This window comes from Chiloscyllium punctatum, chromosome 2 (genome assembly GCF_047496795.1).
Source record: "Chiloscyllium punctatum isolate Juve2018m chromosome 2, sChiPun1.3, whole genome shotgun sequence".
In the NCBI taxonomy this organism is placed as follows: domain Eukaryota; kingdom Metazoa; phylum Chordata; class Chondrichthyes; order Orectolobiformes; family Hemiscylliidae; genus Chiloscyllium; species Chiloscyllium punctatum.
Genome location: NC_092740.1, coordinates 146165131 through 146185984, shown reverse-complemented (window position 1 = coordinate 146185984; position 20854 = coordinate 146165131). Strand labels below are relative to the sequence as shown.

The 20854-nt window shown below is 39.7% G+C and overlaps 1 protein-coding gene across 6 annotated transcripts in view; it reads right to left on the bottom strand.

The window, feature by feature from the left end:
- pax5 (paired box 5) overlaps nt 1-20854 on the bottom strand; it is a 217224-nt gene that overhangs the window by 116998 nt on the left and 79372 nt on the right. For 4 of the 6 annotated variants that reach the window (XM_072589664.1, XM_072589644.1, XM_072589672.1 and 1 more), the window contains one exon: nt 13642-13686. The exons of 1 other annotated variant lie outside the window; for it this stretch is intronic. In XM_072589664.1, coding sequence (XP_072445765.1) covers nt 13642-13686 — 45 coding nt within the window. Of the gene's footprint in view, nt 1-13641; nt 13687-13739; nt 13840-20854 lie in introns of those variants that run through there. One more of the 6 variants, XM_072589680.1, reaches the window with a different exon arrangement.

Below are 20854 nucleotides of genomic sequence, written 5' to 3'. Positions count from 1 at the left end.
CGAATGACCTTCTGTGGGGTTAACGCTCTCACATGCCCTCTGAACCCTGAGCATGGACACAGTAAATAGCAACTGCTCTTATCACAGTACCGGAGCTTCGTTTAGCCAGCCCTCGCTCTGGATTTCTAGGCCTTTTCATTTTGTTTTGGTATTGATCTTTTGGCAGCAATGGGCTGGGTAATTAGCCAGAAATTAGGGTTTCTATTACACAGGGATGACTGGTCCAGCTGATTTATCACCTGAATAATTTACTGTGATTGAAAGGAAATTAAAATGAACTCTATTTGACAACTGTGTGATTTTATGGGTTTTAGTGAAGAGTCAGAATCCAAATTAATAGCCTCATGTTGTTTAATAGTCTGCTGAAGGTAAATATGGGGCAGGCCTCTCCTGCTGGAAGCCATTCTGCATGCTCTGGTGCTTGGTTTACATTTTACCTCACTTAATAAATCTGTCTCAAATCAAACTAGGTTCAGGGATAGTATCCGACAGTGGATAAAGTCCAAGTCCCACGGTAACAAATCTTCATATTTTAAAATTAATCTCAGGAAATATGGACAGATGAGACAGAGCTATAGCAGATATATAGACAGGCACAGCATTTGGTTAAAGCCAACAACTAGGAAAATTATAGGTAAAAGATAATAAAAATGACTGAAACTTATAATCTGCTGGATATTTTAGATGAATGAAATGATCAAAGAAATATTTTAATATATAAGCATATAGATGACTAGGGACTGTAAAAGATCGAAACATGAAATAAATTTAATCCCCATAGGCGTAATCATTGTGATATAAACAGTATATTTGAAGTATATAGAATATGGTATATAGAATTCTACCTAACCAGATGGGAGACATGACAGTTAAAAGCATTTACAAATTAGAACTAGGCTGGAGTTAGAAATAATGGAAAATTGGATATACAGGTCGTTCTGCTATAATGTGCGTTTCGTCAACACAAATCCACTGTAACACGATTGACGACTTGGGACACTGTTTCTAAAGCGCGAAATTTTAAAATGTGTGTTGGCTGTAACGTGATTACATTGCCAACACTTTAACGCTGTTTCTAAAGTGCGATTTTTCTATAACACGGGGTTGCACAAAAACATAGTCATCGTGTTATAGATGAACTAACTGTAGTAGCCAGGCATACATATGTAGAGACAGAAACTCAAAAAGGTAGACACAGGAAATAGCTAGAAAATAGATTAAAACCAACAAAAATAGAGAACTAAAAGAGGAAACAGAAAATTTATAAATAGAATTTGTAGTAGATGGCAAGAAGAACTGAAGGAATAGGCAGCTAGCTTTAAAAAGATCTTGGGTTATCTTGATAAGTAAAAAAAAGGTTAATAAAAGTATTTTAAAAAAGGATAGTACAAGAGGAAAGGTGAACAGATTGAGACAGTAGTAGAAAACGTACAAAGTATATGGGACAGAGTTGTGGCAGACAGATAGGTAAGTAGACATATTGGTAGATAAACTAGTATAGATTAAAATAACATTATAAGATAGGTTTTTCAATTAAATTGTTCAATTACTGGCTCTTAACTAAGCATTAGTCTCATGTTACAGCCGAGGAGGAGGAGCTCAATTAACCCTTTTGCTGGAAACCAGCTTTACACTTAAATGAAAGTGAAGTCAGTGTCCATGGTTGATATCAAACAAACACTGAATAAGCATATATGCTCCCGCCCAAGAAATGACCTTTGCTTACACTGATTTTCCTGGTAGCAGTTAGCCTAGTCTAGTCTATCAGAAACCTGCATCAACATGGTTTCCTGCTATTCTACACTATTTGTTCTGGGATATTTCAGAGAGGAATGGAAGAAGCTCAGCCTCCTGAATTGATGATTTCTGATGAGTGAACAGTGTAGAGTCAGTTATATTTTACATTCTTTAAGCTGAAAATTTGTTAAAATGGCAGGGAGGTTGGATATTAACTGTTCACAAACAGAAAATGTGGGTGGTAGAGGATTAACAGTAGAGATAAGACCCGAAGAAAGATTCCAAAGCTAAGGTCACCAAAGCGCCACTGCCAAAACTGGAAGTTCAATTACCACTTAATGGCTTCATGCACTGGTCAGCAGCCACATGGAGCTAACAATTCTGTTCCAGACATAGTTGTACAGATATACTCACTGATACCATACTCCAACTGGGGAGTGTTCTTCAAAGTACATATATAGAGTCATAGAGATGTACAGCCCAGAAACAGACCCTTCAGTCCAACTCATCTATGCCAAACAGCTATCCTAACCTAATCTAGTCCCATTTGCCAGCACTTGGCCCATTTCCCTCCAAACCCTTCCTATTTCTGTACCCATCCAGATGCTTTTTAAATGTTGTAGTTGTACTAGCCTCCACCACCTCCTCTGGCAGCTTGTTCCTTACACGCACCACCCTCTGGGTGAAAAAGTTACCCCTTAGGTCCCTTTTAAATTTTTCCCCTCTCACCTTAAACCTATGCCCTCTAGTTCTGGACTCCCCCACCCTAGGGAAAAGACTTTGTCTATTTACCCTATCCATGCCCCTCATGATTTTATAAACCTCTATAAGGTCACCCCTCAGCATCTGACGCTCCAGGGAAAACAGCCCCAGCCTGTTCAGCCTCTCGCTGTAGGTCAAATCCTCAAACCCTGGCAACATCCTTGTAAATCTCTTCTAAACTCTTTCAAGTTTCACAACATCCTTCCAATAGGAGGAAGACCAGAATTGCACACAATATTCCAACAGTGGCCGAATCAATGTCCTGTGCAGCCTCAACATGACCTCCCAACTCCTGTACTCAATGCAATGACCAGAATTCTTTTTTTGAGCAAATGCTCTGTGTGCTGCTTCGCACTTAACATCAGTGAATTTCCTGTATATATTGCTGGCAGAATTGTCCTATTTGATTTCTTTGAAGCTAGAGGTTCGGACAAGAGGTTGCCATCTTATTGATATCTTGACTTATCATCAGTTCAACGGTGAGAGGAACAACAGAATAGGAACTGCTACCTGAAGATGTTACAAAAGATTGGCTTAGTCAGGAGGAAGATAATTTAACATGATAGGTCTTCACTCACAGTTGCCTGTTTGGGCTGGGAAATCCTTCGCATTTCAGCTGGGGCCTAATTGGTCACACTCTTGAACCTGGAATCTCCTGATTCAGAGGCACGTCTAGCAGCAGGGCCTGGGCACCAATACAAAAGGGCAGTACTGTGGGAGGCTGACTTTCAGGTGAGATGTTAAGTCAAGGCCCTAGCTGCCTGCTTGGATGGATGTTAAAAAATCCAGTAGCGCTATTTTGTAAAGGAGCGTGGAAGTTCTGGGCAATATTTATCCCTCAAATGAGCATCACAAATAAACAGAAAATCTGCTGATTATTACACTGCGGATGTTTTGTATGGAAATTGTCTGGAAATGTTTGTAACATTGTAACAACAAAATTATTGGCAGTTTGAGATTTCAGATATCTGGAGATTTTGAAAAACACTGCGTACTGTAAATGCAAATCTTTCTTTTAACTATGTTTTTATGTTACTGATGGTGGAGTCACAGGGTCTGCAGAAAAACTTTTTTTCACATTCATTATCTGTGCTCACCCTGGATTGTATTTTTTTCTCTTTCAGCAAAAGTTAATGTAAGAATCAACAAACAAAAGTTACTGCAATCTTCATATTCTAATGTGGTCCATTTCTCAGTTTTGAGTTTGCTAACATGAGTGCAAGCCTCTTATTGTTAAATGGCATAACCTGGGGAATGGCTGGAATATTAGGTTTGTTGTATTTTTCTATCTGTTTTCTTAAATAGGAGTTATTGATCTATATATTTAAATGCATTAACTGTTCATGTAAAAATATAATTAACACTTATGTCTCAACTAGTGGTCTCTTAATTTAATTGATAAAATATGCACCAAAATATTTAATCTTTGACCCAAACGCACAGTAAGTAAGAAATGCTTCAGCACATCTACTTTACTCTTCAGTGAAAATGCATTAATACTTACAATTGTTGTGTGGCTCCTAAAATGAGATTTTTCCTCGGTTTGCTAATATTGAGTATTAAATGGAGAGAGAGAATGAATGTTCTACACTTCCAGCCACCAACTGTTAGGGTGAGTTAGGTGAGAAAGCTATGTCTCAGTGTTGCACATTCACAATTCAATCAAGGAAGCAGAGGTCACTCCAGTGTCAGAATTTAGAAGTGATAGGGGAGGGAAACTGTAGTGATTGGAACAGCGTCAGCCGGGTGGACCTCATAGAATATGAGTTCTGATTGGGGCTGTTAATCTGGTTCAATCAGGGAGCCCTGGCTGACAGATATAAACAGGAATGTCAAGAGTTCTGCTCACTCTCGGAGCTGGCTCTGTGCTGGCTTGTCAGTGTCATGTACTATGTATGTGTATATAAAGGGTAACTTGGTGATGGGATACTGGCCTTCATGGAGTTAATTCAGAAATTATTGTAGCTCCTCCGTAGAACCTGAACAGTCAGAGAGTGGGGTACAGAGGGGAAAACATGTTTACCTCAGACAGGCCCATCATACAGTGGCAGAGTGGTTAGCACTGCTGCCTCACAGTGCCAGAGACCCGGGTTCATTTCCCGCCTCAGGCGACTGACTATGTGGAGTTTGCACATTCCCCCAGTGTCTGCGTGGGTTTCCTCTGGGTGCTCCTGTGGGTTTCCTCCCACAGTCCAAAAATGTGCAGGTTAGGTGAATTGGCCATGCTAAATTGCCTGTAGTGTTAGGTGAAGGGGTAAATGTAGGGGAATGGGTCTGGGTGGGTTGTGCTTCGGCAGGTCGGTGTGGACTTGTTGGGCCAAAGGGCCTGTTTCCACACTGTAAAGTAGTCTAATATTCACTGCAAACTAAAGTGCTATACTTGACACCAATGGAAAATCATGTTTGAGCTACAACTTCCCACAGAACTAACTGGAAGTTAATCAACAAAGTTACCCAAATCAAAACATGAACTAGCAGTTCTTGGAAATAAGAGCAACATTCTTGACCTCAATGGTTTAATTTTAATTTCTCCTAAATCTGGGCTTAATTCTTGAACCTACATCTCGCAGCATACCAGACTTTGTCCAGATAGAAGTAATTGCATTATTTACCAGTTTAGTTCTTTTCAAAGCAATTATTTCAACTTAAAGTTTAACAGGGAACATAAAAAAAGCAGTAGTTCCCTCAGATTTTTGTTTCTTGTTTAACAGCACCATGGCTTTCTGAAAGACAGTGAGCAAAAATGGTATGGCAATCAATTGATGAATCGATGCAGACAGATAATCAAGGGTGAAAGATGAAGCCAAGCTCACTGATAATGGACATTTCCGTTATTATCAATACTTGTAATAAAATAATAGAAATGCAACAACTTACCAAAAGCTAATCAATCCTGGAAATCTTTCAGTTTTGCAGTTTCTTAATCTTACTGTACAATCACTAGAATCTGACAGTACAATCTACAGCAAGCACAGTGTACACTCACCCACATCTCTCAGTACTTTCACCAAAGCCCCACAGTATAACCACTCAGAATTCATTGTACAGGCACATATCAATTCACTGTATAATCCCACATACCTCCCATACTGCCTACAACTTAGTCATTTTGGCCCACTCCATAAAACTGTTCCCCAACTATTGCATTTCTCTCTCTAACCACTGTGTTCAGCTGAAATCATCAAACCATACTTTGATGTTTTATGTGAATCAGAGGTGCACTTTCAGCTGCATAATCTCCCCCATCACGACGACCACCTACTTCATCTCTGTAACAATGTCTGCCTCTGCCTTACCTCAGCTCACTCTAATTTAAATATTCCAATGTGCTCGTGAACATCCTCTCACTCTGACTCCCCCTGAAATATGGGCTGATTTGAACTCTGCCGCCTGGTGACCTAACTTGCATGAAGTTCTGGTCATTCATTGTCAACTTTACATTGGCTCCCAGGCTGGCTGCACTTTGAGGGATTTGAACACAACTTTAAAAGCAAAAGCCAGCCTGGTAACATCCTCCCGCATATGTATGTTTGCCAAATTCTGATGACATGTCCATCTCTGCCTTTCAATGTTCCACCATCACACAATAAGGCACAACTACCAATCATCTAAAACAGTGTACTTAGACAATCATGGTCACCTTTCTATAATGTAGTCACCAACATCTTGCTGCACAGTTATCTTACATTCTAATCAAAGTACATTGATATCTTGTTGTTTAATCACATACAGAATTTTTACTGCAAAAATCGCTCACCTTCAACGCTGCTGTTATTAAAATACATTTTTAAATGTTTTGCTGCACACACATCCAATTTTAAAATAAGCACCAATTTACAGGATTATCCACCCATTATAAACATTTTACTGTAGAAATATGCAAGTCCTGCTGGAAATGATTCCGTGAAGTACACAGATCCTCCCATGAAAAACACCTGGTTTTATAATTATCTACAACCTTTTTTTTACAATTATTGCTATTATCTTGTGGTTCTGTGGCCAACTTACAATACAATCACTTCCATTTTACCCTACAATCATTAATACTAACTTCTTGTAGGGCGCCCATTAACTTTCTGCATTCATTCAACTGCACTAGTGACTAGATCCCACTCTAGGGCCACTCACATCCTAATATTTTGTTTTTTATTGTCCCTTGTGAAGGTTGATGGGGATTTTTATTAAATTACAAAGGTTCTATAGGAATATAATTTGTTGCTGTACTACACACTCACTGCCACCTCACTCTGCAATTGCTTACATCCCTGACAGAATCACCATCATCTATAGTTATTCCCATTGTGGCATATTGGCTGGACTTAAATGCAGCAAGAATTAAATCCCAACATTGGGATGAAATAATTGATGGGTAGTGGGAGCCACAGAAGCTTTTCGTTTTAATAAAAGTTCATTGCTGCCTTGCCTTTTCCTAACGTCACGTCCTCCTTGGGGACCCTGTAGGCTTCAGGACTCAATATTGACTTTAATAATTTTAGGGCCTTTGCATCTCTCTCCACCTCCTTCCCTCACACCCATACACCAGCCAACCCATTTCCACCCATTAATGGTTCCCCTTAGCATCTATTCTTTCTTCCACGTTCATCATTACCCATTCCTTGGTCTGCCCCAACTGTTGTTGTCTTTCACTGGGCTCTATCTTCACCCATTGTTAACTCCTTCCACCTCCCTGCACCTCCTGTCCTCAGCATATATACACCCAACCTTTTCCGAACTACTGTCAGTTCTGAAGAAGGATTGGCTGGACCCCGAAACATTGACTCTGCTTTCTCAGTGTAGGGGGCTGCCAGACCTGCTGAGTTTCTCCAGTTTTTTTCTGCTTCTGTTTCCATCGTCCTGCTTGGTTAGTTTAAATCCTTTCCAACCTATCTAACAGTCCTGGTATTGATCCCAATACTATTGAAGTGTAAGTTATCCTGGGTACATCTACCGCAGAAACCAGTCCCAATGTCAGAGCAATTTAAACCCAGCCGCGCAGGAGGGCTGGAAGTTCTGAACCTTTGTCAACCGTTTATACAATTTGGGGATTCCTGCACAAGTACAGCATTTAATTTGCTGAACTATGCTAAGACATCTCAAATAAATAAGCTGCTCATTCTAACTTGCGTTCAAGTTGTGGTCCTGTTAGGTTAGAGGTCTGCTCACTTTAAAGAATTCCTGAAGAAAATACACTTCCTTTATGGGTGAACATATAAAATATTCTACAATGATGCAAAGAATATAAGTTATAATGGTTGCCAGGTTTCAAAATACTCCAGGAATTGGACACAGGGGTCAATACAGTGGAAGGATTAAAGCACCTCTTGCCTATTTGGATATTACAGTAGCAGACAAAATTTAAAATGTAACTTTAGGCAAATTAATCCCACAAATGCCCAAGGAGCAATCAATGCTTTCATACAATGAGCTGCTCAAAGCAAAATGACACGATGAGGAAGACAAGAAAGTAACAATAAATCTAAATAAATTATACTGGTAACAAAACGTTTCAATCATGTGCTAGTTGCAGATTCCTTTAATTAATGCAAGATAAGATAGTGATTCCACTTCTACAATATACAAAACAGATTGGCTAAAATTGTACTTAAGCCTTTCTACATTAATACATAAGGTCTCGAGGAGTCTTCTGGTCAAAAGTCTGTAGAAATGAATAGGGACTGGACTTGGAACTCTCACAATGTTGGAGGGCAATTTGCCAGTAACAGTTTCAGAAAGAAACATGAGACATGAACATCGTGATCATGAAAACTGCAGTGAAAGTCTTTTCAGCAATGTACTCTGTGGGGTATCATAATGATTGATGAAGTGTTGAATGAAATTTTGACTGATCAACCAGACAACAAGTTGACAGCCACCCTGAAATGGATGGGTAGTTCATGCTCAGACTTCACTCCAGATGGTTGCAGGATAATGATCCTAATTACATTATCTCAGGCTCTAAACACAGGATAGAAGTAAACAAGGCATCTCAGATGCTCATGTGCTTTGAGATGAAGGTTCAGAGGTGAAGACTGTGATGCATCAGCTGGTTGATTGTAATGTAGGAGTGATCATGACACAAAGGGTGGAGTTATTCCATCCACAGCCAAGTAGCTAGGGTGTGTACTCAGATGGTATATACTCCAGAGGGATGTAATGATTGAAGGGACGCAACAAACATGTGCCACACAGAAAAAGTTCATGCAAGTTTAACTATTGGTCAAATGATCAAGAAGTGAGCTGCACCAACTAGCCAAATGGGGTGCAAGTGTGGAAAATATGAAAGTGCGTTGCAAATACTAATAATTCAGAAGTGACTGCTACATCAAAATAAAATTAAGTCTGGAGAAAAAGCCACCAAATATGGAGAGAATAGAAAAGAAAAAGAAAAGAAAGAAAAGGAAAAGAAAAAGGAGAAAAGAGAGAGAGAGCTTGAAATAGCAGTCCTGGCAGATATAAATGTAGAAGAGGCTGTAGTGAAAAATAGCATAGATGATAACATGAAGGTCACAGAACTGTCTTGAAATTGAACCAGGAATGCACGTCTTCATGATTTTGAACATTATGACGACTGACACTAAACCAAAGTATGAACTAATAAGAGACAAAATACAAAGCGGTGGATAGTTGGACAGAGTTTTCAGAGTTTATGTTAAAGTACCAGATAAGAAGCAATGAGTCTTTGCACATAGGTGGATAGATCATGGAAAATGGGACTCAAATCTAAAACAGGATTGGTTTGCTAGATCTTTTGAAGATTTTCTGACTTCTCTCATAGTTGGAGAGTTAATGTTAAAAACCTTTTTAACTCTTATGGCCACAAAATCATGGCAGTGTAGATCAATTTGTGGAATGAAGCTTTTCAGACAGAAAAGTGTTTCTGAAATTGCCTGAAGAGACAATAAATGCACAAACTAAACTATGTAAGCTAAGAAAATGCTTGAATGATATGTCCAGGGAAGATATTTTTCTGTGAGATCAGTTTTGTTGAAAATTAGGTTGTGTCAACAAAAGACAGAACCTGCAGGAAAGTAAGGATTACAGCTGCTGGAGATCAGAGTCGAGAGGGTAGTGCTGGAAAAGCGTAGCAGGTCAGGCAGCATCCAAGGAGCAGGAGAATCGATGTTTCGGGCAAAAGCCCTTCCTGATGTAGGGCTTTATTGGTATCATACAGGAAACATTTTCAGCATCCCCTCAGTGCATGTTCATGACTGCTTGTTCCTATGTTCCCAGTTTTCTACCATACAATCACCAACATCTTACTGTAAAATCATCAAGTAATCCAGCATACAATCACCTGCATCATCCTGCCCTGCTGCATCATTGTAAAATCAACATTATGCTACTCTAAGTATCTTTACAGTAAAACAGCATTTTCCTGTTTAAAGAGCACACATTTTCTACAATATAATCATCAGCTGACTGCAAAAATCAACATCTGACTGCAAAATCAACATTCTGATGCTACATTCAATACAAAATGCTATAAAATCACTGGTTTCTTACTATATAGAAACCTGTAATCACCATCTGAGTCCACTTGATCTCCTACTGTACAACTGACAGTAACTGTATATTTAATAAGCAACATCTTACTGTACACCAAATGGAATCTGACCATAAAATCAACATAATCTTATTGCAAAATCAACACCATTCTACTCCATAGCATCCTAAAGAAAGAAATCATGAGAATCCAATTGCATAATCAGAATTATATAATGAACACATTGTATTGTATTCATCACTATTGTTAATCACACTATTGTTCTGTAGTATCACCAACATTTTAAGAGCAACACAGTTAATGGTAGGGCCTGGGGAGTATTGGCGAATGAGAGGTGCAGGTACATAGTTCCTTGAAAGTGGTATCACAGGTAGACAGGATGGTGAAATAGGCATTTGGCGTAGGAGGCTGAGGGTTGACTTTATAGAGGTTTATAAAATAATGAGGGGTACAAAAAGGGTTAATGGTAATTGTCTTTTCTGTAGGATGGCGGATTTTAAGATTGGGGGCCATTTTTAAGGTGAGAGGAAAGAGATTTAAAAAAGGCATGAGGGGCAAATCTTTTACACAGAATGGTTTGTATGTGGAATGAACTTCCTGAGGAAGTGGTGGATGTAGGCACAGTTACAATGTTTAAAGGACACTTGGATAAGCACACGAATAAGAAAAGTTTGGATGAATATGGACTAGGAGCAGGCAGTTGGGACTAGTTTAGTTGGGATTATGTTTGACATGGACTGGTTGGACAAAACTGTACTTCCATGCTGTACGGCTCTATGACGGGCATATATAAGGTGAATAGCCAAAGTCTTTTCCCAGGATAGAGGGGTCCAAAACTAGAGGCACAGGGGAAAGATTTAAGTGGAATCTGAGGGGCAATCTTTTTCCACAAAGAGGATGGTGTGCATATGAAGCATAACCCTCCGTCCTTTGGTATTCAATTGCAACATTTAAGAGGCATTTGGTTGGGTATATGAATAGGAAGGTTTTGGAGGGATATGGGCCGGGTGCTGGCAGGCGGGACTAGATTGGGTTGAGATATCTGGTTGGCATGGACGGGTTGGACCGAAGGATCTGTTTCCATGCTGTTCATCTCTATGACTCTATGTTCGCTTTCTCAATTATTTGCTGTAACTGCAGACTAGTGTTTGTGATTCATGCACAAGGACACCCGGATCCCTATCTATCTCACAACTCAGCAGTTTCTCAACATTTAGACAAGAATCTTCCTTTTTATTCTCTTTCTGTCAAATAGACTATTTCACATTTTCCCATATTAATCTCTATTAGTCACATCTTCGCCCACACATTAAATTTCAATATTTTTATCATCTCCTTGTGTCCCCATCAAAACTTATTTTTCTACCTATCGTTGACTTGTTAGCAAATTTGTAAATCATGCTTTCCACCCCTTCATCCAAGTCATATTTATTAACACATGAAGTTCCAGCACCCTTCCCTTTGACACAACATTCACTGCACCTTGCCAAACTGAAAATCACCTATTTATACCCACTGCTTGCTCCCTGTGAGCTAGCCAATTTTCTACCCATACCAATATGTTGCCCCTTACACCATTGCTTTGTTTATATATACACACTGTCCAATCTTTTGACCCGCTACCCACCTTTAAACAATTATATGCTTTTTTTTGCCTTTCCAGTTAACCACAAATGGTGGAGCTGTACCAAGGAATTTTTCTTACTCACTGGCAAGTATTCGTTCCATATATTCTGAAATGCCCCCTTAAATGTCTCCCATTGTATCTTTATTGGCCTATCCTTTAAATTAATTTGCCGATACCTGGTTTCTCATACTGTACAAGATGGCATTGGTAACAGCTAAAACCATCCTGCAGTTGAAAAGGTGATTTTGTTGGATTTATAAGACTTAACAAAAGCCAACATGATAGAGTTGGCAAATAGATTAGAAGTGCAATTTCCTGTCACGGCTAAGAAAGCAGAATTAATGGAAATATTGGCAAAGTATCACAGAATAGAAGAAATACAAGGGGGACGAAGTACACCAACTGCCGAATCACTTGAGTTAGCAAACATTCTGTAGTTAAAGCAGCTTGAACATAAGAAATAACTCAAGCAGCCTGAAATGAAAAGGGAAATAGACCTTAAAAGACTTGAACATCAGACAGAGGTAAAAGTATGATGGGAGAGCATTCATGAGGCTGGAACTAAAGATAAAAGAGAAAAGGATAAAGAGATGGAATTGAAAAAAGAATGCCAAATTAGGAGGGTAAAGGTTTAAAAAATGCTTCAGGTGTCAAAGGCAGCTATGATGAGAAAAATCTTAGTTATAATCTAAAGTCCAGTATAAAAATATTTAAATTTGTAGAGGACTACTTAAAGGGGGAAAATGGAGTACAGGTATTCTCATGATATTTGAGAAAATGGCAAAACAAATGGAGTAGCTGAAGGAAAACTGGATAATGTCTGTGAAGAACAAGTTAACAGGTACAGTACATGAAACTTATGCATCAATGTTAGAGGAGGTTTCTATGGATTATGATATTGCTTTAAAAATGAGTTAGCACTGGAGACACACAGGCAAAAGTAATGGGGGTGATCAGCTCAGTGGGCTATATAACTGAGGTGCAGAATGTGTGCGGTGCATAGCGATGACAAAAACAGCATGGGTGAAATTCCCACACCAGCTGAGGTTACCATGAAAGACTCTCCAGATGGTGACAGAGTCGGAATCTTCAACTGGCGCTCGTCTGCTGCTTCTGTTTCTTTTCTTTTTTTTCCTGTTTTCACTTCCTCATTTCTTTTTTTCCTTCTTTCTTCAGTGATGTCATGAACTCCCAGCTTCAGCGGGGACTCAAACTCCTGGGGCTCTGTCACACCGGGCCTGCACTGTGTCCTGGTCCAGCGTGGCCTCAGTGTGAACTTCTTGCCTCAAGATGACTCCAGAGCACCTCTCCCAAACCTGAGAACCTCGAGGTGAAGCCCTGTGAAGTCTGGAGTCAAGGCCTGGTGTGGACTAGAGGCTAGGTATTGGTGTAGACTGGGTTGGAAGGACTGGTATTCTGAACTTTTTACTTCTTTGTTTTTCTAATTTATTCCTATGATCAATAATGCTGGACTTTCTCATTTTTAAAAATGTTCTTTTCCCCTTAAGAATTTGAATTTAAGAATCTGCACCTAGGTCCTTTTGTACCTAAGATGGCACCATAGGCGGTGACTTGTAAACTTTTCACTGTATTCATTTGAGTAAGTGTTACAATAAAGCTCATTCTCATTCTAATTCTTTCCTCACCTGAGGCATGGTGACCATCAGGTCAAACCATTATCAGTCAGCTCTCTCTATATAATGAGAGATCAACCCTACAGTCACGTAGGACAATGGCTACTTTGCTTTTCTGTAAAAAAAAGCTTTAAAAATTTTATATAACACCTTTCATGTAATAAAATGTTCTAAGGCATTTCAAAGGAACAACAAACAAAAGCAGCACCAGGCTCCAGTTCCCTGAATGGTTGCAGCGCCAAAAACATTCAAGAAGCTCTACACCATCTGGGACATTGGCAGGCACTCCATCCACCACTTTCAACATTCACTCTCTTTATCACCAACGTACAGTGCAGCAGTATATACCATCTACAAGATGCATTGTAGCAACTCACCAAGACTCCTTCGATGGCACCTTCTAAACCCATGACCTCTACAACCTAGAAGGACAAGGGCAGTAAATATATGAGAATACCATCACCTGCAAGTTCCCCTCCAAGCTACACACCATCCTTATTTGGAACTGTATTACTGTCCTTTCACTGTCACCGGGTCAACATCTTGAATGCCCTCCCTAACAGCACTGCTTGTACCTAAAAAGAGGTAAGACGGAGATAGAGAAGCAGAGAGGTCTTGGTAAGAAATTCATGAGGTTAGCATCTCAGCAGCTCAAAGTACTGAATAAAAGCAAATTACTGCGGATGCTGGAATCTGAAACCACAAGAGAAATTGCTGGAAAATCTCAGCAGGTCTGGCAGCATCTGTAAGGAGAGAAAAGAGCTGACATTTCAAGTCTAACTGACCCAGCTTTGACAAAGGGTCAATTAGACTCGAAACGTCAGCTCTTTTCTCTCCCTACAGATGCTGCCAGACCTGCTGAGATTTTCCAGCATTTTCTCTTTTGGTTTCAAAGTACTGAAGGTTGTCACAGGTGGGATGGCGAAAAAACGAGTGTGCAGAGCCTAGATATCTCAGAGGGCCATAAATGATGTTACAAACATAAAAAGGGTTGTCATAGAGGAAGTTAAAAATAAAGATGGGAAATTTAAAACAGGTGCTGCCAGAATGAAAGCCAAGTTTTGGTGTGGGTAGCATTGTCTTACATTGCAACCACGCTGTATAACCTAAAAATATTCTTAGTGTACAATCATTACATCATTGTAACAATACAATCACTAGCTTATTACTGTCAACCATCATACCATGCAAATCACTTAAACACATTGCCACACCACCACCTTACTGGAAAATCCCCATATTTGAATATATAACTATATAGCAGGACAGTAATACTGTAAAAATCACTTCATTCTCTTGCTGGTTATTTGCAGCATCTTACAGTACAATAGCTAAATAATCATTTTGTACTCAGTTCCATCTATTTATTGTACAATAACCACAAACCTACAGTACAATATTGTGCATTTTATAATTTGGAGGTGCCGGTGTTGGACTGGGGTGTACAAAGTTAAAAATCACACAACACCAGGTTATAGTCCAACAGGTTTATTTGGAAGGACTGGCTTTCAAAGCGCTGCTCCTTGATCAGGACAACCACCTGATAAAGGAGCAGAGCTCTGAAAGCTGATGCTTTCAAATAAACCTGTTGGACTCTAACCTGGTGTTGTGTGATTTTTAACTTTGTACATTTTCAAGTACAATCTTGCAGTACATTATTTGTTTCAGCTCATTGTATAATCACCAAACTCTTATTTTGACTTGCGCCTAGTCCTCTTCATTCAATACCCCTGTGCTTGTGGAGTTACATCAGTTCCTGCTCCAGCAATGCCTTGGCTTTCGAATTCTCATCCTCGTTTTCATTCTTGCCTTCACCCTTTCCATATATCTGCGGTCACCTTCAGCTCTATAACCCTCAAATCTCTGCGGCCCTCTAACACTGGCTACTTGAGCATCCCCAACTTTAATTACTTCAACATTGGTGGTCGTGCCTTCAGCTTTTTAGCTCTGCAATTCACTGTCTACTTTTCTAGTTCTCTCTGCTTTAAAATCCCCCTTAAAACCTACTTCTTTGACAAATACAGCCTTATATGGACCAATGGTAAAATTAATTTGATATTCACTCCTGTGAAACACCTCCTGACATGTTATCTTATTCGGTTACCACTTCATAATATGCTTACTTGTTTCATCTCATTTGCCATCAGTTTGCTTTAAAATCAAACGATTACCTTATTGCAAAAAACACCATAATTTACAGTATACTTGGCATCATCTTCCTGTACAATCACTTTCCCTCATTAAACAATAACCCACCTGTATAACAAATATTATTTTAAATGCATAATTGCTATCACCTTCCAGTAAAATCACTGATATCATTTTAATGTAAAGTTGCTTTTAAAAGCTTACTTGACAATTCCCTTCTTTTGGTGTGATCACTAGCATCACTCTATTCTACAATCACAATCTTACTAATACAATGACAATCTTGCAATAGAATTGCTCACACAAATCTTAATAAGTAGTTATTGCTCTACAAACATCATTTAATCATTGTCGTATTACCTCTATTGGAACCTCGCTCTGCAGAAACTGGCTGCCACACTTTCAGTGACATTTCTTAAAAAACACAACTATTTAATATTGCTTCGGGTGTTAGTACGAAAGGCAAGTTTTTTTCTTCTTTTCACCCTGTCACTACCTTCCTAAGCAATAGTAGTTAGAATAAATAAATACTTGCATTGATATAGCACCTCATGATCTTGTGGCTTCAGTTATTTAAAATGTCTTGAAGGGTGGTCATAATGAAAAGAAGGCAACTAATTCGCACAGAGCAAGCAAATAGGGAGCAGATAATTTGATATGTTCTGAAGAAGGGTCACTGGAGATGAAATGTTAATTCAGCTTTCTCTCCACAGACACTGCCAGACCTGCTGAGATTCTCCAGCAGTTTCTGTTTTTGTTTCAGATTTTCAGTATCTGGTGTTCTATGTTTTATGATATTGTGATGTTTGTTCAAGTATAAATAATTCAGCAGGACACCAGAACCTGCTCTATCCACCTGTGAGGGAAGAAGGGACCTTGCTTTTAAGTCTCATCCAGAAGATGAAATATTACCTTAGTACTTCGCTTAAGTGTTAGCCTGGATTATCGGCTCTTGTCTCTGGAATGGCCTTAAACCCACATCCTTCAGACTCAGACAAGAATGTTACCCACTGAGCCAAGCTGACTCTCAGCATCTTATTTTGTGCAATCATTTATGCAACTGCCAATAGGGTGAAGCTTTGAGCTATAGGGAGAGGCTGAATAGGCTGGGGCTATTTTCCCTGGAGCATCAGATACTGAGAGGGGACCTTATAAAGGTTAATAAAATCATGAGGGTCACTGGGCATTCCAAAACGACAGAGCATAGGTTTAAAGTGAGAGTGTAAAGATTTAAAAGAGACCTAAGGGGCAACTTTTTCACATCGAGAGTGGGGTACGTGTATGGAATGAGCTGCCAGAGGAAGCAGTGGAGACTGGTACAATTACAGCATTAAAAGGCATTCAGATGCGTATATGAATAGGAAGGGTTTAGAGGGATATGGGCCAAACGCTAGCAAATGGGAATAGATTAATTTCGGGTATCTGGTTAGCATGGACAAATTGGACCGAAGGGTCTGTTTCCATACTGTACATCTCTATGACTTGGTAGTAGCGAAGGCCTTTTCTCAAGGGTAGGGGAGTCCAAAACTAGAAGGCATAAGATCATGGTGAGAGAGAAAAGATTTAAAAGGACTTGAGGGGCAACGTTTCACACAGAGGGTGTCATGTGCATGGAACAAGCTGCCAGATGAAGTGGTAGAGGCAAATACAATTACAACAATGAAAAGACAGGTACATGGATAAGCAACATTTAGAAGGCTATGAGTCAAATACAGGCAAATGGGACTACTTCAATTTAGGAAACCTGGTCAATATGGACAAGTTGGGCCGAAAGGTCTGTTTCTGTGCTGTATGACTCTATAAAGCCAAAGGCAAAACCTATTGGGCTGTCTTCTGGCCAGCTTTCCAAAATCCCATCCTAGTCCTCCTGATATGCTGGTTTCCAGGTGACTGGGCTCATTGTATCTGCAGTTACCCAACTTTATGTTGAATGCCCCATTTCAAATCTCTTTGCCTTACTCATGGAGAGTTTTTGATTTCCCCACCTCCCCCCCACCCAAGTAACTTGCTGATTAGTTGCCTGTTGTGCAAGTAACCAGTAAAATCAGTCAATTTAAACCACCATGCCACAAGGAATCATTCTAATAGTCATTATAGCATGAGTAGAAGGGACATAAATTTGGGACCGGCTAACTTCAGTGGTTACATGGGCCAAGCATGATGCTCATCGGCAAGGTTCGGGAACAAGATCACCTAGACCAAGAAGGGAATCACTTCAAATCAGGAAACATTGTACCCCAATGAGGAAAGTTGATGCTAGTCTTGCTGTCTTCCTCCACTCAGCTGAGCAGAAAGGATAAGTTGCTAAACTGTCTTTACTGAGGCTTATTCTAACTGCATTCTCTATGACTTAAATTTTTGTTTGGACATCATCTAGGAGCTGACATCTTGACTTAAGTTCAACCCCTTCCTCCCTCAAAAGCAGGAGAAAGGTCGGAAGAAAATAAATTACTGGGGTCAGGCAATCTTCCTTCAAACCAACCACAATTGATCAAGCACTCAAACTACTCAAGACTTCTGCGCATTTTTAAAATAAGGTCCGACTATTCAGAGAAGCAGGACCTTTACTTATATGGATTCTTAGGAAATCTTCCAAATACTGGGCCCTTGTTATTGTCAGCAACTGTGATTAATTCTATTCCTGAAGTTTCATCCTATAACTTGCCCCACAAAACAGCCATTAGTGGCCTCTTTGTGATGCACTGCCTTCCTACGCCAATTGGAAAGCAAAACAATCTCACTACCCAATTGGATGATGTTTATTTGTCAGCTAAATAGGCGCTTGTTTTAGTTTTTCAATAATTTTGTATCAAGTGAAGAGAAATGTTCAAAGGAAGTGACAATAAAATTTCATTGTTCCTATGATTTTTCTGCAGGTTTGGACACAGTAGGGTCCTGGAGGTCAATTTTCATTTCTTGAAGATTCCAGTCCTGGAGAGTTGTCAACCCTCAGACTTGTATGGAATAACTCTGACAGGATGTCCTGTGTTAGGATAGCAGACTGTGGCCAGCATGGTGATTTACTGCTATTGGATGACAGAGGCCAAAGCTGCCTGAAATGATCAATTTAAATTATTTTAAAAATTAACACAGTGAGGTGATTATATCTTCATTACCAAGTAGAAATTCAAGTTTTATTTAATGCAAATGAATGGTATGGCACTTCCACCAATTGATGTGTGCAGACAATTAGAGAAAATAAAAATTCATCTTCTAGAATTCTCGTTTTCTATATTACTTATCCCAGGTTTGATGTATTACTTCCAAGAGAAAAGCAAAACTGCTTGTATTGGTTCAGTTAACGTATAGGAAAGTAAATGCAATGTCAGCATTAATTTCAAAAGGGCTAGATTAGAAGACCAGATGTACTCCAAGGCCGCATAAGGCCCTGGTCAGATGGCATGTGGAATATTGAGAGTGGTTTTGGGCTCCATATCCATATCTAAAGCAAGATGTGCTGACACTGGAAGGATTCCAAAAGGGGTTCACAAGAATGATCCCGGGAATGAAGGGCTCATCATATGAGGAGAGTGAGGACTCAGTCTGTTCTCAATAGAGTTTAGAACGATTTGGGGGATGTGGGGGTGGTGCATGGTGATGTGGTGGTGATGAAATCTCATTGAAACTTACAGACTACTGAGAGGCCTGGATAGACTGGATAGAAGATGTTTCCACCAGTAAAGGAGACCAGGACCCAATGGCACAGACTCAGAATGAAGGAACAATCCTGAAGAACTGAGAGGAATAAGAATTTCTTTAGCCTGAGGAGGTTAATCTGTGGAATTCATTACCACAGAGGGCTGTGAGGCACAAATTATTGAGTGTATTTAAGACAGAGATAGATAGCATCTTGATTAATAAGTAGACCAAGGGCTACAGGGGGAAGGAAGGAGAATGGGTTTGAGAAATATATCAGTCATGACCAACTGGCAGAATGGCCTAATTCTGCTCCTATATCTTATGGTCTAATTGTCTTATTAAAGATAAAATTAATTTAATAATTAGCTAATTTTTTTAAAGAGAAAGTCAACATAAATCACAAAAATTAAAATAGGGCTTAACGACTCTATAAATGTAAGTTTAATGAATGTGGCTTCTCTTGAACAAAGATCTCAAAAAATACAGAAATAATCTCCTCTGATCAAAAATACCTACAATCAGGAAACATAATCTTAAAATTAAAGGTAGTTCATCTGTAATTGAAATGAGGAAGTACTTCTTCATAAAAGGGAGTGAAAATCTGGAAATCTCATCCACCAAAGGACTATGGAAGCTGAGGGATTTGCAGTTTCTAAGATTGGGGCTGAGACATCTGCAGTTTTTAAGATTGAGGTTTATTGGCTGGGAATTTCTGATTTGTATTCTCAGTGTGGATGCCGTGACATGTGTCTATTAGGCACCGATGCAATCACTGAGTTGGATTTTGGTTCGTCGTTTCCTGGTGCAGCAATGGTGTTGTTGGTACAACAATGCAGAAATTCAGGAGCAGCAAAGCAAGGTATGTGACTTTGCACAAGTGGAGGTGGGGATCGCAGGGAATGGGTGTGTAGGGGCAAGGGGCCAAACCTACACAAGGGCCCATTTATTTCTCTACTCAGCCCTAGATTGGGTCAGATCCAGTCCTTATATCAACTCGGCAAGCAGGCCACTTTGTTCCACTCCCCAGCAAGGCTGCCACTGTTCTTGCCTGCAGGGGTTAGAGTTAATCATGACAACGGTGTTCATTGAATACTTAAGAGCTCCAATTGGTAGCAAGGTAGGAAAGTCGATCTTGGGTCTCCCTACCCTGAATTTAATTTCTGTGATGGCAAACACATCCAAAGCAAACACATCCAATTATCTTTCCCTTCTACCGCCTTCCCTGCCACTTTTCAGGAGGAGAAAATTCTAGCCATTGAGTTTTTATTATTAGGTAAAAGTATCAAGGCGAATGAGCGAAAGCTGGTAAATGAAGCTGAGCAAGGGACAGGCTCAAGGAGCTGAAAGGCCTACTCTGGTTCCTAATTTTCTATGAAACCCAATTATCACTCAAGGATGTTTATCATTCACTCCTTCATTCTACACTGTTCCTGTTTTAGTGATGTCTCCATATAAAAGACAAACTTGACCTTTTAGGCACGGTTTTGAGGTCCCCATCCTTTATTCATTCAATCCTTTTCAATTCAACACCCCCTGCCTACCCCACTCACTATCCTTCCACCACGAGTAACTGGGATAAACAAGCTTTTCCACATTTTTCATGCTCTTGTGCTCTGTTTCTATGTAATATAGAGATTTTCAACCCACTTACAATCCAAACTGACAAATTCATTTCACTTGAGATCTTTGGCTTTTTCTGGCTATTAGTTGGCATCACCGTCTTTGACAGAAGAGGGATTCAAACTTCTGGCCTCCAAAGTCCACTGTAGCAAGGCCCATCTCAGTTCATTAATGAGGGAGGTT